The 16,329-nt window shown below is 35.1% G+C and overlaps 1 protein-coding gene across 8 annotated transcripts in view; it reads right to left on the bottom strand.

Moving 5' to 3' along the window:
* Window positions 1-6,703: 6,703 nt before the first annotated feature.
* LOC131079412 (protein TPX2) overlaps window positions 6,704-16,329 on the bottom strand; it is an 82,850-nt gene continuing 73,224 nt past the window's right edge. For 5 of the 8 annotated variants that reach the window (XM_059207134.1, XM_059207132.1, XM_059207131.1 and 2 more), the window contains 9 exons: window positions 16,009-16,083; window positions 15,758-15,877; window positions 15,473-15,639; window positions 13,714-13,822; window positions 13,559-13,618; window positions 7,873-7,937; window positions 7,389-7,483; window positions 7,222-7,299; window positions 6,704-7,067 (listed from right to left, as the gene is read on the bottom strand). In XM_059207134.1, coding sequence (XP_059063117.1) covers window positions 7,066-7,067; window positions 7,222-7,299; window positions 7,389-7,483; window positions 7,873-7,937; window positions 13,559-13,618; window positions 13,714-13,822; window positions 15,473-15,639; window positions 15,758-15,877; window positions 16,009-16,083 — 771 coding nt within the window. In that variant the 3' untranslated portion in view covers window positions 6,704-7,065. The other 3 variants (XM_059207135.1, XM_059207136.1, XM_059207138.1) reach the window with 3 other exon arrangements.

Genomic DNA, 16,329 nt, shown 5'->3' with positions numbered 1-16,329 from the left:
CCCTTAGACTTGTCTTTAGGTCCATTCTTTTCTCCTTTAAACCCTCTCCTTGGGCCTTCTGCTGATATTGAGAGCATCAATTGAACTATCTATAGTCTTTCTCCTCATTTTTTGTGCCAACAAAGCTCCTACAGGTGCATCCATTTTTGGATCTTCAAGGTTAACAATGATAGCAAGAATGAAATTTTCCCATGAATCAAGTAAAGAACAAAGAAGCGTAATGCATTTATATTCTTCTTCAACTAAAATATCAATAGAGGCTATTTGATGCAAAACTAAATTAAAAATTCAAATGCTTGACCATTGTATCACCTTCTTTCATCTTAAGAGAAAACAATTTCTGTTTCAATTAAACTTTATTTACCAAACTTTTGGCTTGGTAGATCTCACTGACTCAGTTCCACAAAGCATATGCAATATTTTATTTTGTCACATTTAAAAGAACATAATTAGAAAGGCACAACTTGATAGTACCTCGTGCCTTTTTATCCACCTTCTTCCAGTCTTCATCAAAAAGTTTCTCAAGTTTTTCTTTATTTGTTATAGCCACCCATTGATCTCGTTCTTTAAGGAGATCTTCCATTTTCAACTTCCACAACTGATAAACCATTCTATTGAACTTCTTTATGTCCAAACAAGATGAAGCTGAAATTATGATATCAACACAAATCTACAAAAAATAGATCAACTGAAACTCCCATAAAAGCTCAAAAAACCTCCCTTTTACCATCCAAAACACATAATTGACTAGGTTTCGATACAAAATGTTAGAAAAAAAGAGGTAAACAACAATATATGTAGCTTCAAATTAATTATAAATTATATTTTAACAATGTTAATCATATGGAATAAATCAACTATAACATCAAAAGTTAACACCAGAAAAATTAAACATGTGACACCATAATTACATGGAGAAACCCTTTCGAAAAAAACTCCACCAAGAAGAGATGAAAGACTTGTATTATCAACAGTATGAAATTACAATACAACTCTCAAAATCCACTCTTTTGTTCAATCCAACAACATAACCCCTTGTAGCGTCGTAAATTGTACGCACTTGCTAGAGTGGTACAATTTCACACCTAGTTTAGCACCCGCCTTGGCGCATTTTGCATTTTGCATTGCATTTCCCCTTTAGCACTTAATTAATTAAATTAATTAGGTCTAAGGTTCTATTTTATCATCTCCCATATCATAAAGTTGGGCCCTTTTCATTAAAGTGTGCCCCTTTCATTTTATTCTTCCAATACATCATTTAATCAAAAACCCTAATTAGGTCCTATTTTGAACTTGGGGGCTTGATTTCGGGGGTCAAAACATCTCGAAATCACCTGTAACTTCGGGATTCTCTCTAAAACCATCATATCCGACGGCCCTGAAAATTTGGCGAAAAGTTGTCGGGACCATGGCGCCCGGAGTGCACACGGTCCCGGACATTTTTCCCGAAATTTTAGGAGTGCGATCCAATCATAAAATAAAGCTTAACCCCAAGAAATTGGCAGGAGATTCAATCTCTAGGTCGGCCAAAAGTTGGAATTAAGACCTAGGGTTTCATATATAAGAGCTCTCTTTCTTCATTGGAAAGGATCCGAATTTTGGTTTGAGGGACCTTCTATGCAACGAAAGAGCAGATCTTTGAAGACTTCAACAACATTCAGCATCCATCCATCAAGCATTCATCAATTTCATTCATCCATTTAGGGCTTTGAAGGCATTGAAGAGCAATAGGGGATCACCGACTGAAGATTGGCTTGTACCCCTCCTTGGGGTTGGGTATGATTTCATGTTGTTTTCATGTCTTTGCATAAGCCTCATTATGTCATTTGTATTCATGCTTTAGATCACTTTGCATCTTGATTTGGAGCATTTACATTATCATTTACAAGCAATTAGGGTTTACTTTCTAGGTTGCTCTAGTTTGCTTACTTGCATTTTAGGATCTTGCACACACACAAGGTCTTCACACACTACTTTTACAATACAACTTGGCTATTCGTGGAGGTGGAAACCACCAAAGCGGGGGTTTGACTAAGGCAAAACCCTATATAGCCGCCCACCATACCTTTTCAGACATAAGTGCAGGTTTCGGGATTCGGACGACGCCGCAAGTTGCAGATTCGACGGAAGCAGACCGAGACAAAACTTCACACCAAATTTTAGAGCAAAAGACAAGGACAGGGGCGTGGGGCGCCCTGGTCCCTAGGACAGGGGCCCTGGGCGCCCTGGTCCTTCTATCAGACAACAAGTTTTCAGCACTTTCTGACAGCTTTTCAGGTTGCAAAACAACAGTTTCAGGAGCAGAATCAGGACAGTGGCGCCCGCGCCCCCGTCCCGAACATTTTCACTCAGATTTTAACTCCGGATACACATCTGCATTCTTATCTTGTCCTTGTGTTTATAGCTTTCCATTGTTTAAACTCAATTCTGCAATCTTGTTACTAGTTCATACTTACACTTTAGGGTTAATAGTTGAACTTGCATCATTCTATCTATCATTTGCAACAAAGGAATAGAAATCCTAATAGGTAGTCCGTGGCTCTCTCTTCCACAAAAAGAAGTAGCCAATTGTGTGATACCTCTAGGCTCTTTCGTATTCCACAAGTGTGTGATTGAAAGTGAAATTAGGGCATGTTTGATTAGTGTCACTTTTTCCCCCACACACCCCTGTAAAACAAAACTTGAGCAAACTCATACTTGTCTCTAACTCAACCCCTTAATATATAGACTCATGGGGGCTCAAAATACCACCATACCACATTACCATGGGTCAAAATATGGTTCCAAAATACCATGGTAAAAATCCATATGACCCCTACATGCCAAACATAGTCTCTTACATGATATTACACCTTACATGTTGTCATAAGAACACCCCAAAAATAGGAGATACTCTTACATGTGTCATAGATCATCAATAACTTATGTAAGGATGCTTATACATGTGTCATAATAATTGATTTTCACGTCCAAAATGATCCACCCCATTTTTAGCCCTTATAATTGTTATAAAATCTATCATAACATCTCTAAAAATAGGCTTTTCATGTTATACCACTTGACAAGCATCTTTTGACAACTAATAACTTGATGTGGAAAAAGTACCAACCCATAAAACCCACACCCCTTATGATGAAGCACAATTATTCAATAGCACAAATGCCAAATAACCATGTGAAAATGTAAACTAATAATAAATAAATAATTTGAAATTGCTAAGGTTGAGACACCTTAATTCCCAACAACATCCAAGTAGACATCAAAATCACATTCTCACACAAGTAAAAGATAAAGTATCAATCCACATCCAAATGAGTTAACTCCGAGAGATAGGGAAAAGTAGGGCCATCACAATAGTCTCATGTACCCACCAAGCAGAGTACCATTATATCCCTCACAAGAGACAAGGTAAGCTACCGATACATAATGCTAGGTCACTCAATGACCACAAGAGGTGAACCACCACTTCATATAAGAGTAGTTCAAGGATGCAAAACCAAATCATGAAAGCATCACGTATCCAAACTAGGAGGCAGGAAAATCCCTGCAACAATAATTTTCACATATAAATTTTACATCATAACTTCATTTGGTTTGATTCAACAATTCACAAAGGAGACTTTTGATCTCACATTATAATTCATTAATCTCTCACGATTTCAAATTTTCTAAATTATTTTGAATGAAAGATCATTCAAAAACTCCAAAATTGAAGAAAATCTTCAAAAGTTAATTTTCAAATTTAAAAAATCTAAAGATGCCCTTTTGCTCTATGCATGCCCAACTCCCATTCCAAACCATAAAATTTGATTTCCAATCAAATCCCCCCAAAATGGGCATTATAATGGCATTTGGGGGAAGTCTCTTAAAATTTTCACATAATTAAATATACACAATGAAAAATTGAAAAATCAAAGGCGTTGGGAGGTCATAACATTCTAGCAATTCTACTCCAATCATTCAAATTAAGAAGGAATGGAGAAACAAGAAGATATGAAAAACCTACCTCAAATTTTGACAAAAAATGAAATGGAGAAAACTTCAAACACACCTCACAAATGCTCAGATCCATGTACAAGAAGGTTATCTCATCAATTCCTAATCCATTGCTTCAAACCCCATCAAATTTGCCCTCCATTTGCTCCCACAATAACAAAAGCAAAAATAGTCCAAAGAGAGTATTTTCACCTTCTCAATTTTCTTCTCCAAAATCCAATTATGAAAATGAAAAACCCCTTTCTTATTTACTCTTTTCCAATTCTCATTTTGAAAATAAATATAAATAACATAATGTATTTCCTCTATTTTTCCCATTGATTACAAATAACCCTAATATTCTCCAAATCTAATATAAACATTTAACAAATACATCTAATTGATAAACAACAATTAAATCTGTGATTTAAATCCATATAAACACAATATTAAAACACTTTATACACATGGTCAAATTAACTATTAACAAGCATTCCCAACCCAAGGTCCTTTCAAAAATAAAATGACTTAACTTCATTTATGCTCTTTTCACCCAATTCGAACAATTCATTTAAATCCATGAAAGCATATTTTCATATTAAATTTACAAAAAAAATTAATTTGACCAAATATTAAAACACATACATATTGGGCATTCACATAGGGTTGAGTCTTCCAGAATCCTACCAAAGACAATATTCGAGTCTACATTGATAACAAATTGGGTAGTGCACTCGTATTGAGTATGACGAGTAAGGCAAATAATTATGACCAATGTGACACCCTTTATAACTACTGTCGAGGTATGCTCAAACATGTGGAGCTAGGTGAGGTTATACCTTGTACTTGTATCCACTTAGCACACAAATCAAGCATACCTACTAAATATAAACATCAATAGCTAAAGCATTGAATAATCACCCAATGGGTCTAACATCATATTCACAATTTCATTACATTTAAATGATACAATCATGGTAGCCTTTGACTATTACATTAGTATTTATGCATGTGAACATGAACATGAACAAAAACATGATAATAATAACTTGGGCAAGCTCGTAACACATACACATATTTCACAAAATATCTCCAAAATTAAATTCATCCAACAAGAGCATCAAAATGCAACCATCTAGCATCACAACATACATCTAGCATCTCAATCATACAATTAATACCAACACATCATATAACTTAGGCTAGGAATAGGCAGACATTACACCAATAAAGGAAAACTTCTTAAAATATGTTTGGTCATGGTTATCTTGCATTGATAATAATTATAAGACAAGGAATATATATGTGTGTGTAGGTACTAACTATAAGCTTTGCCAATCCTAAATAGGTTTTCAAGCTAGTTCTTTGTAGTTCTCAACGGTGGCAAGACTAAACAATTGAAAATCCCCCAAAAATATACCACCTAATTAAAATATAATACTTTATCTATAGGCAATGTGGAAGATCCAATTACTAAGGCTTCTTTTGTATCTTATTTTGATTCCTAAATTTGCTCTTGGCTTGCAAGAGTGGAGTTACTTTCCCTTGAGCATTTATGTAGAATAGTGTGGATAGAAGTCAATATTAGCAAGACAAAAGTGATGGCTTTCTCAAACAAAATTCTCGAAAAAGTGGCAGATTACGAATACCTCAAAATTGACTTCAACAAAAATCTAAGTTGGGAAGGTTGTAGAAAGAAGAGAACTTTTGGAGGTTAGAAAGCATTTTATGCTTTTCAAAATAGGTGCAAAGAGGTAGAGCTTTGGGATTGGACGACCACCCAAACTCTTTTTGAGCTTTAAATACTTCCAATTGTACTCTATGATTGTAAATTGTGGGCCAACAATAACTTTGACTTACAATGGAAGCAAATAGAGAAAATTCAAAAATGTTTGATTACAAAAAGTTCAATCCCTTATGATATCATGCTGATTGAAATGGGGGTTGCTTCTATTGAAGCAATTGCTAAGGTGTGACTCATAAGATATTTAAAAATAATTGAGCGAATGGAAGAGGGTAGATGGACTAAGGTTGTCTTCAATGACATTTTGTGCAAAAGAAAGAAGACTTGTATGCAAGAAAATAGCAAATGGTTTAGTAAATGTGATATTTACTTGAACATATGCCCCATGAATAGTAAAGAGATAAAGGCTTTTGTTATGGATAAGTTCCACAAGTGTAGTTGGATAAAGAGAGAGAAAGTATTAAATTGAAGAGTTTAAGATCCCACTTGTAATCATCATCAAAAAGTGTACACAGGAGCCAATATCTCATAGGGAACCAAAATTCTTATTGCTTAGTTAAGAACTAACTCTTATCAACTCCATTGTGAAACTGGACATTGACAAAGACCAAGAGAAGCTTGGGAAGAAAGAGTATAATTTTTTGCATTTTGAGAAAAGTGGAAACAGAAAAACATTTCATTTTAGGAGCGATGCCTTCAAGGACAACATGGACAGTTATGTAAATATCTTGGTAGCTAGCTCTTGGGATAATTTATTTAACGAGGGGATTGTTGAGAAGTTGGGGGCGCTCATCATCACGTTGCATAGGAAAAGGGCTGAAATGCATAAATCAATTTATGAGGTAGTATGTCCCATAGACTATTTTTAGCTTCATGGATGTTAAAATATTTTCTTTCTTTCTAACCAAAGTAATTTTCCATTTGCATTCCAAGATAAAATTGAGTTCAACAACAATATAAACGAGAAGCTAAGATTGTAGTCTGATTAAGTTGATGCAAGATTATAAAAGATAAATTAAGTGATTAAACAACTTTATTATACAAAATAGATCTTGACCCCAAAATGTTGGTTATATTTTATAATAGGCCAAGGCAAAGCGCAAGGATATCTCTTTCCTTTAATAATATATTTCCAAGTTTACCTTTAATGGTTTGCTCTTAAAAGATGGCAGCTGAAATAATGTCATGTATTTCTTTGTAGATCAACACACACAATATCCTCAATTTGCTTGGAATGGAATCTGCTGAATTGAAGCGAAAAGTTCAGGGTGCAGCAAATCCTCTATTTGAGATCGTGTGACCAAAATATTACAGCAACAGTGACGCTCTATGGTGATAGATTTACCTCCTGTCCATGCAAATAGTCATTGTTATTCCGATAAACTACCCAACAGAAAGAATTTGATAGAATATCATATACATGGTATCGCAGCACCACACAATTCAAAGAAATAGCTTTAGTCTTGGAAATAATATCATTGCGTGGAGTCATGTTTCTGTACATTTGATTTTGGCTCCTATTGCCTTTATGGAGAGCATGAAATTTTGGAGATTTTGGCTGTGTAGGTTCTTTTGATGCTCTGCCAAAAATTGTATGGACATTAGTCATGAACTGCAATAAAATAAACATGAAGTTGCAAAAAAGTTTCCCACAGCACCTCATGATCACCTGTGTGGAACAAAAGGTTTGCTGAAGTCAGGCACTGGTCTGACATGAGGAACCATAGCCTTCCGCATGTTTTTAATAGCCTCCTCCTCACGTGCCTGCACAATTGAAAATTACTTGATGACAGTAATTATAGTTATATTGGTAGATGGCATGCAATGAATCTAAAACCTTGAAAAGGGTTTTTGTACCATCTAGTTCACTGTTCTACACCATTACATTCCTTAAAATGCACTTTCGAGTAGCGTGATTGCCATCAACACATTTCAAGTCGTTCCATGGATAACATGAATATGTAAAGCCTTAAATAAGAAATACACATCACTCTCTGAGTTACTTCCAAGATAGGCTTCCCCATGTACTCTACGAAACAAACAGTAAATTCAATCTAAAGGCACGAAATGAGCAGAAGGCATCTTCAGCTTACCATATAGAAGACTAAGTGAGTTCTTAATAACAAGAAAAGTATCGGAAGAAACACAGTCACCTAAGAACCCATACAAAACATAACAAGGCGAGTTTCCAATCTATTGTTGTAATTGCTTGTCCAGCCTGCAGAACCAGATAAAGTAACTAGGATCAAGATAAGCCTCCTCCCTTGGCAAAGCATATAATTCCACAACTAGAAATGCGTTGGTGGTGTCGAAGCATGACAAAAGGGCCAACCATAAAATGAAGAAGAGTTTCTTTCATACTATTTTACACGCTTGTGTACATGAGATGGTGCAAGAATCACTTTGTGAGGAATTAAGTTGTGAATCTAGTAATTATTATTGATTTGAGTAAAGCAATCTGGGAGAACAATGGGCAAGCAAAGCTGCTGGAAATGTATTAAAGATTAAAGGCATTTAAATAAGATTAGGTCAATTGAGTGGAAGAAAGCAAATCATGGAACATTCAATTCCAACAAATGACCATACAAAGCAATTTTTCTTCCCCTTTTTCTATTAGATTACCGTTCAGTAAGAACTAGCACAACGTAGACTCTTCCCAACCTACACAATTCATCTCTAGACAGTTCACAACTTTCATTAATCTTATTATGCTCTGAACTGCATCTCAAAAAACTAGCCATTTAGGTAATTGTACACAGAAACTTGACTCTGAAACATCTGTGCTATTACAACATGAAAGCCGGAAAATAAGTATACAATTGATCACAGTTAAAAGATCCAAATGTACATTTGATGAACATATAAATTCAATGATCAAAACCAGAGTTAATTTCAATTAATAGATTAGTAAAGGACTATTAAAACTTAATGGCCCACACACAGAGGTGTATTCATTGATTGTGACTGTATGATGCAAGTTAGGAGGGCAATCTTTTGTTAAAACCCACCTGGAATCAGAGAAGAAAAGGATGGATAGGGATTGTGAGGAAAAGTATTATCAACACAGCAATAGTAACCATATGGAACTTCGAAAAATATTGAACAATGTTCGAGGTAGTCCTAAATATGCTCTTCACAATTAGATTGCTGATGATTGTCAACCTCAAAAGGAGTAACAACTAATTCCAACAGATGTTTATCACGAAGAAGATAAAAGAACATATATTCTGAATAAAGAAATCAAATTGATGTCATTATGGAATATTAGTAACTTTGTAAAAATTATTGAATCTTCAGGGGAAAAACTATCTTCTAAGAATCTCCGGACATAATGTTGGAAATAGAGGGAGGACAAATAACAAGAAAAATAAACATACCATTTTATATTGACCAGAATAACATATTACATCTCACAAACTTCTGAATGAGCTTCTTCTCTTCGTCCAGACAACTTGACTGAGCTTCTGCTCACACTTACAAAAATCATCATTACATCTAACTAAGCTCTATTTCTCAGACATCATTACAACCTTCTACAGACTCAGCTTCATAGCTCTTGACAGCTCTACAGAGCTGGACTCTGCTAAGAGAGTGAGTAGAATAGTCACATAAAGATACAACATATAGTAAACTAGATAGGTAAGGATGGGCTTCTACAGATAAGATAAGACAAGAGTGATGATCTGGACAGATAAGGTTAATTAAATCTTGCAGACTGCCCTGTCTGGTTGCAGTTTGGATTACTGCAGCATCGGTTGTTGTGATTACACTTTCCAATACCCCCCCTTAATCAAAACTACTATCAGCTATCTTCGTATTTGTTACATCTTCCTCCAACTGTTACAACAGTCATACAAACCATTGATTTCTCCTTTGAGAATAGATGCATCTTCTCTTCAACAACCTTTTCTTTATCTCTGCAGATCTTCAACAAGACTTCTACAAGATCTGTTTAACTGGGCTTTAGTGTGCTACTTCTTTTTTCTGATTTTCCCTCATCATAATCACCTTGGGATTTTGCGGTTACCCCTAACCAATACAATTCTCAAATGGTTTCTAGCTGACCATAAACTTTGCAACCAAGTGGGTTCTATTGACCATGAAACTTTGTATTAAAGTGGTTTCTGTTGACCACGAACCATCATGACGGGGAAATTGATTTATAATGCGCACACTTTCTGATTCATTACTTTGGGCTTTCTTCATGAACTTGAATGCTTCTCCTTTTGTACCTGCATCAAAATTGATTGAGTTGATATAAAAAGCGAACCATCTACCGAGATACAGGGGTAACCAACCTCTGTACTCACTAGTTCTGTAGGAATTCTTTTCATCTACATGGTTCATCAATATTTTAAACTCTCCTGTAAACATTACTTTGGTTCTTCACACTTTGAGATTACTATCTCACATTCCCTCCTTAATAAAAAATTTAACTTCTCTGATTCACCATCAAGATAAGATAATTCCACAACTTGATGCCACATCCTCTCTATGCACAAGAGGATACATACTACATGATTTTCACAAAAATCCATGCAGGCTTGACTCAACAGGGTTTACAAAACCCTTGGGAAAATCAAACTTGCCTATGGCTAAATTCTACGTCTTTGGACATAAAATCTCTGGGGTGTCAGGTACAACCGATCATGCACACCCTAAAACAACTTAGGTACAATAAGCATTCCAAATTACTAAAACATTTGCCCAAAAATACGATTCCTTACCTATGCCCATTTACATCTCATTATTGTTATGCATACTTTCTGTATTACCTTTTGTCCTGCAGTCCTTTTTCTTCAGCTACAGCTGGCTCTTCTAGATCTACTCAAACTTCTGCTGATCTTCTCACCTCTGATCCAAACACATCAACTATCTGTGATCTTCCTTACGAGCCAACGATCTTTCTTCTTGCAATTACTATAGATTGGGTCCTTTAATAGGAGCAATCTCCTCTTCTCTGCAGTGATCTTTCCTCTACAGTTTCTTTCTTGAAGCAACTGCAATTACAGCTACATCCGATGGCTTTAATGCCTTCTTAAAGGCTACAATCTGGCTTTCAGCTCCAATTGGCTTTCAGCTCCAATCTGCTCTTTCTTCACACTGCAAATACGAAACACTATATCTCCTCTCGTCCTTTGGCGGCAACAAACAACAAAAATCTACCCTAGTAAACTGCAGCTCTTATCACAACTTATTAACTACTTTAGTAAAATGTAGCAGCTGTGGTATTTTGGTCTTCTACACAGACCTGCTACTTCAACAGTTGTGACCTCTAATCAGATTTGGTTTAGATCTTTGCAAAATCAAAAATCTGTGATTTGGACTAGGTACATAAAAAAACTACAAACAACCTACATCTCTACAGCCACAGGCACTACAATCTTGAAACAACTCTTAGATGGCTTCATCCTCAAATCTAGCTAGATTACTTGCAGCTTTGGCTTCAACGGCTTGCAGCAATCTTCACATTTAGACTATTTTGACCAGCTACAGTGGCCTTGCCTCTCTTTATAAAACTGGCTGCAACAAAAAAATAGTTTTCAGCAATCTCCTCTCCCCAGCGATTCCTTCTCAGATTTGGAATGTAAGCTTTGAACAATTCTTGCAGTGGTAGAGCAATCCCTCACATCTTGTGAAAGTAAAGAAATCGCACTTTCCATCGAGTGATGCTCTTTCTATGGGCAATGGGCACAAATCTGTAGTCTGTTCTTTGGAACAGCTGCAGCCTTCTTTATACTAATCCCTTCTTGAACAACTAGATCAACACCTCCAGATTCTTCTTGTAAACACTTCACCACTTCTGGGTCTCCAGGTTCTTTGGCTCTGATACCAGTTGTTGGAAATAGAGGAAGGACAAATAACAAGAAAAACAAACATACCATTTTATATTGACTATGATAACATATTACATCTCACAAACTTTTGAGTGAGCTTCTGCTCTTCATCCAAACACCTTGACTGAGCTTCTGCTCATACTCACAAAAATCATCATTACATCTGACTATGCTCTATCTCTCAAACATCATTACAACCTTCTACAGACTCAGCTTCATTGCTATTGACAGCTCTACAGAGCTGGACTCTGCTAAGAGAGTGAGTAGAATAGTCACAGAAAAATACAATATATAGTAAACTGAATAGCTACGGATGGGTTTCTGCAGATAAGATAAGATAAAATTGATGATCTGGATTCTGGACAGATAAGGTTAACTAAATCTTGCAGATTGCCCTGTCTGGTTGCAGTTCTGATTACTGCAACATCAGTTGTTGTGATTACACTTTCCAATACATAAAATATGGCCAGCTACAGAGAAAGAAGCCCAAAGGAGAAGGGCTGGAAAGATTATGTATAAGAGAAAATATGATGGAGGTATCTGCAGTTACCCCTTAGGAATTCAAAGCTTCTTGCAATTTCTCCGTGGTATGCTATGTTGGTTGAATCCAAAGTTAGTTGTGATGTGATTTGAATGCTGGCAGGTGTTTGCGCAAATCTGTTGGGCCCTGTTACTAAGCTTCAGGGAAATTTTGAAAAACAAAATTTGTACCAGGTCGAGAAGGTAATTTAAAGTTTAAACAGCAGCACTGGCCTAACAGACTTAGTAAAAACCAAAAAGAAAATATTGAAACGACTTTTTGTTTAAATAAAATCATTTATCAAGTATATTCACAAGCTGTAGTATACCCAAAATGGTCCTTGTAGAGTCTATATTTCTTTTTTGTTAAATTTGGTTTTAGATCAAATAACTTTTAATTGTTTGAATTGCTATTACATGTGATATTTATTAATTAAATTTGTTACAAAGATTGATAGGTGTCTCAAGACTCATATCTTTTGTCATCTATGCTAGTTAGATAAAAATATTTTTAAATAAATAAAAGATTGCAATTAATTGATTTTATAGTACTATATTATAAATGTTACTATAATTAATTGATTGATATCTTTAAGTACATCTATCTAGAAGATGCTAACAACTATTTTACCATGGTGTAATCAGTAAAATACATATGCAAATTAATTATACTTCTAAATAACTCTTTTAAATCCTTTAAAATACTAATTCTGCTAAAAATAGGGAAATGCTAAAATAACATCTTATAGAGTGTAGTGTGTAGATTAATTGTTTTTTTTATGCTGCTGCAGAAATATATATCTATATCTATATATATAGAATCATACCTGCTATTTCACTTTTTCATCTTTTTCTTCTCTGTTCTCCATTTTTTTCATTGTTTTAGTTTTGTAGAATAACGAATCTTGTATGTATGATATTGTTTTCATATTCTTTATTTTTTCAGATGGCAGCTCTAAAATGTTTTGAGCTTTGTTATCCACTCATGCCTTTACATATCCTGCTGCCAATAGGTTACCTGTTACACCTCTAAGCATAATGAGTAGTACAAAGTTTGGTACAGTATTACATTTTCACTTGCTCTTGAAAGTAAACTTAAGCCAGGACGGTTAACTCCCCCATAGGCAAGACTTCCAATAAAAAATGAATATTAACTTATGACCTCACAAATATGTTTCAATCGTGGTGTTATTCCACTTACATAGCATTGATAGTATGGCATAAGTGTAAAGAAAATTTTAGTTACTCCAGTTTTTGATATTCTCATGCTTCTGTCACTGAACAGTGCCTCCCCCACCAGACAACTTCGATAATGCTCTGGTATACTCTTTCTGGGCATGTTTTAAGGGCAACTATAGACCTTATTTTACAAAATAGAAATGTTATATTTGTGAAAAAGGAAGTACTCATACAATGGTAGACCAGCAAGATAAATAAATAAAATGGAAAATAAACATCAAACATCAAAGTAGGAACCCCTAACCTTCATTGCAGCTTCAGACTCAGCTTTAAGTCTCATATAAAAAATTTCTTTCTCCTTTATCTGCATATTATTTCCAACAGTAGAGATAATTCATTAGAAACATATCATCCATTGAGCATGTGCTTCCATCGACTAACAAGATTATCACACCATACCCTTCTATCAAATTCTGCACGTTGAATAGCACGACTATCCACACGCAAGTTGAACTCCTGCACCTCTGTAAGTGGCATTCTTACCTTCCTACAAACATTTTTGGTGAAACTGCATTTGCACCAAAATAGATATTTTCCAATGAATACTTGATCACAAAAGAGACATGCTCTTTATTTATCAATGATTACTTAATCACAAGACAGGCATGGATGTCCAAAGACCTTAAAAATAGTGATTAAGAAATTTATTATTGAATATGAAGAAAACAATTCTAATAGTTGAAGCCTGGAAATTGCTTTTGAGTCAGACAACCATATCTTAAGACTAAGAATATAATTGGTGATGAATTTGTTCATTTATTTGCAAAAACTGAAATACCACTAATCACACTGAGATTCATCTGAAACTGCTTAATTGGCATATTTTCTGCCCTCTATGAACAGTCAAGAAACCACAACACTATCAATGTAAACAAAGATCAGCAAGAAATGAGTTTACTCATTATATTGATGGTCAATTTTACTGCATGGTCAGAGACCGGCTTTGATGGAGCATCATCTCCAGATCTTCTGATGTATGTTGCAACCACTTTGAGTTTGAATAATTATATAGTTGTGCAGTAGGACATAAATTCTTCTAATACTGCCCTTTTAATACCTGTTCATAGAGGCAATAAGCAAGAAACAACACTATGAATTTCTTGCATGCTAACTGTACACATGTTTAAAGGCAGCAATCAATATGGCAGATGCAGACAGGAAGGGAATAATTTTCACCACAATATCTAAAGAGAACTATTAAAATGGTCTTAGACTATCACCTCCATTTACTTATGGACAGTTCGACTGCTTAGTGTAACCATAAAACAGAGAAGCATATTCAACTGGATCCATTTCAAAGATGTTTACCATCTTGTGTTCGTATTACTTATTTTTCCTTAGAAACAAAAGTAGTGTTCCATATTTTTCATTTTATTCCTGCATTTTCATATTTCTCATTCGCATTATGTATGCAAAACAATTACATGTAGCTTGAGGAATATGTTCCCTCTACTCCATTTATTGCTGACATAACCACAATCCAAAAAGATCATCAGGTTGACAAAGCATCAGATCTATATATTCATTCTAGTTAAAATTGTTCATTAAGGAGAGTTCATGTGTTGTCCTCAATCTTTCTACAGTAAAAATAGACCATGATCACTTCTAGGACAGGGCAAAACCTCCAGGAAAATCCTCCTTCCCTCTAATTTTGTTTACATTCACAATGAGTCCCATCAGTTTTCTATTATTTTGTTTTTAATTTTCACTCCTCACACAAAGGATGACTACAGTGGACAAGGTGATGACAAACTAGAGACTTTTATTTAAGGACAATATGAGAATTCAGGGTAAGAAAAAAGACAGCACATATGTTGGCTATTACCTTGACATCAAACAATATGAAGTAAACACCATTGTATTGTTGAAACATCACATTGTACATCACCCAAAGGACATTGGATTAGAATAAATTCCCTTCCATTACTAAAAGTTCATGATGCATACCAAAAACTCAAAAGTTCAAAGCACAATGGACATTGAGGGAAATCTTTACCAAGTCCAATGTATCTACACAACTCTATACCATTCTCCATATGAGGTATGTTATTGGGAACAACCACCACGATATGGAACCACCCAAATCATCAAAAAAATCAGAAAGTGCTCTAATAAAACTGAAATCTACCATATGCCATTTGATGGCAGCATATCTTACTTGTTCATAATAGGCCTAGCTCGGAAGTTCTTCATTTCAGCTTCTTCTCTCAAGAATCTTTTATGTTCCTCCATTATACGTTTAAGTTCTTCTTCGTGTCTTATTACACTCTCAAGTTTGAAGGGTTCTGGCTTGGTACATTCTTTTGATTGTGGCTTTGGAGGGATCTGCATGCACATATAAAGACACACAGAAGAGACAGAGACATGCAAACAATCAGGCATATGTTACAAAGAACCAAAAAAGCATGGGACTTTTCATACTCTAGGTATTCCATTCACATACTACTGGAGAATCAGTACTATAAGGAAGTGGATTGGCCTTTGGAATCCGCGCCTTTTGTTCCTTTCGTTCATTTTCTTGCAATTGTGAGATAAACTTTCTCTCTTTTTCTATTCCCCGATCCTGAAATGCACATGGCATAAGTATATTCCATGTAACATGTGACTCCAAAGAACAACAATGATGTTAAGGTTCTGTCATTTAAAAAGGCCAAAAGTATATCTAAAATGGAAGCTGATTAAGGAAACACAAACCTCTGTTGCAAGATTAAAAGGTTGAGGTTTTGTAGCCTGTTGAAGTGGAAACTGAGGCTCTGATTTTACTAATAACTGATAAAAAAAGCACAAAGCAGTGAGGTGTTTTCAATCTTAATATTTTTTAGATAAGGATATATATGGATGACTATGCATCTCAAAGCATACATTATTTCTTCAAAAGAAAATATCTCCAAATATAAAAGTGATTAAAGCAAATATTTGTACATAATTCAACGGTTGCATCAAACTTTGGAATGTGTTTGTTTGCTGCAAAGTGGAATTCTTGATATGTCAACTTAGTTTTGAAGGAATTAGCTT

The sequence above is a fragment of the Cryptomeria japonica genome, chromosome 6 (genome assembly GCF_030272615.1).
Source record: "Cryptomeria japonica chromosome 6, Sugi_1.0, whole genome shotgun sequence".
In the NCBI taxonomy this organism is placed as follows: Eukaryota; Viridiplantae; Streptophyta; class Pinopsida; order Cupressales; family Cupressaceae; genus Cryptomeria; species Cryptomeria japonica.
This window is presented reverse-complemented; position numbering and strand designations above follow the sequence as displayed.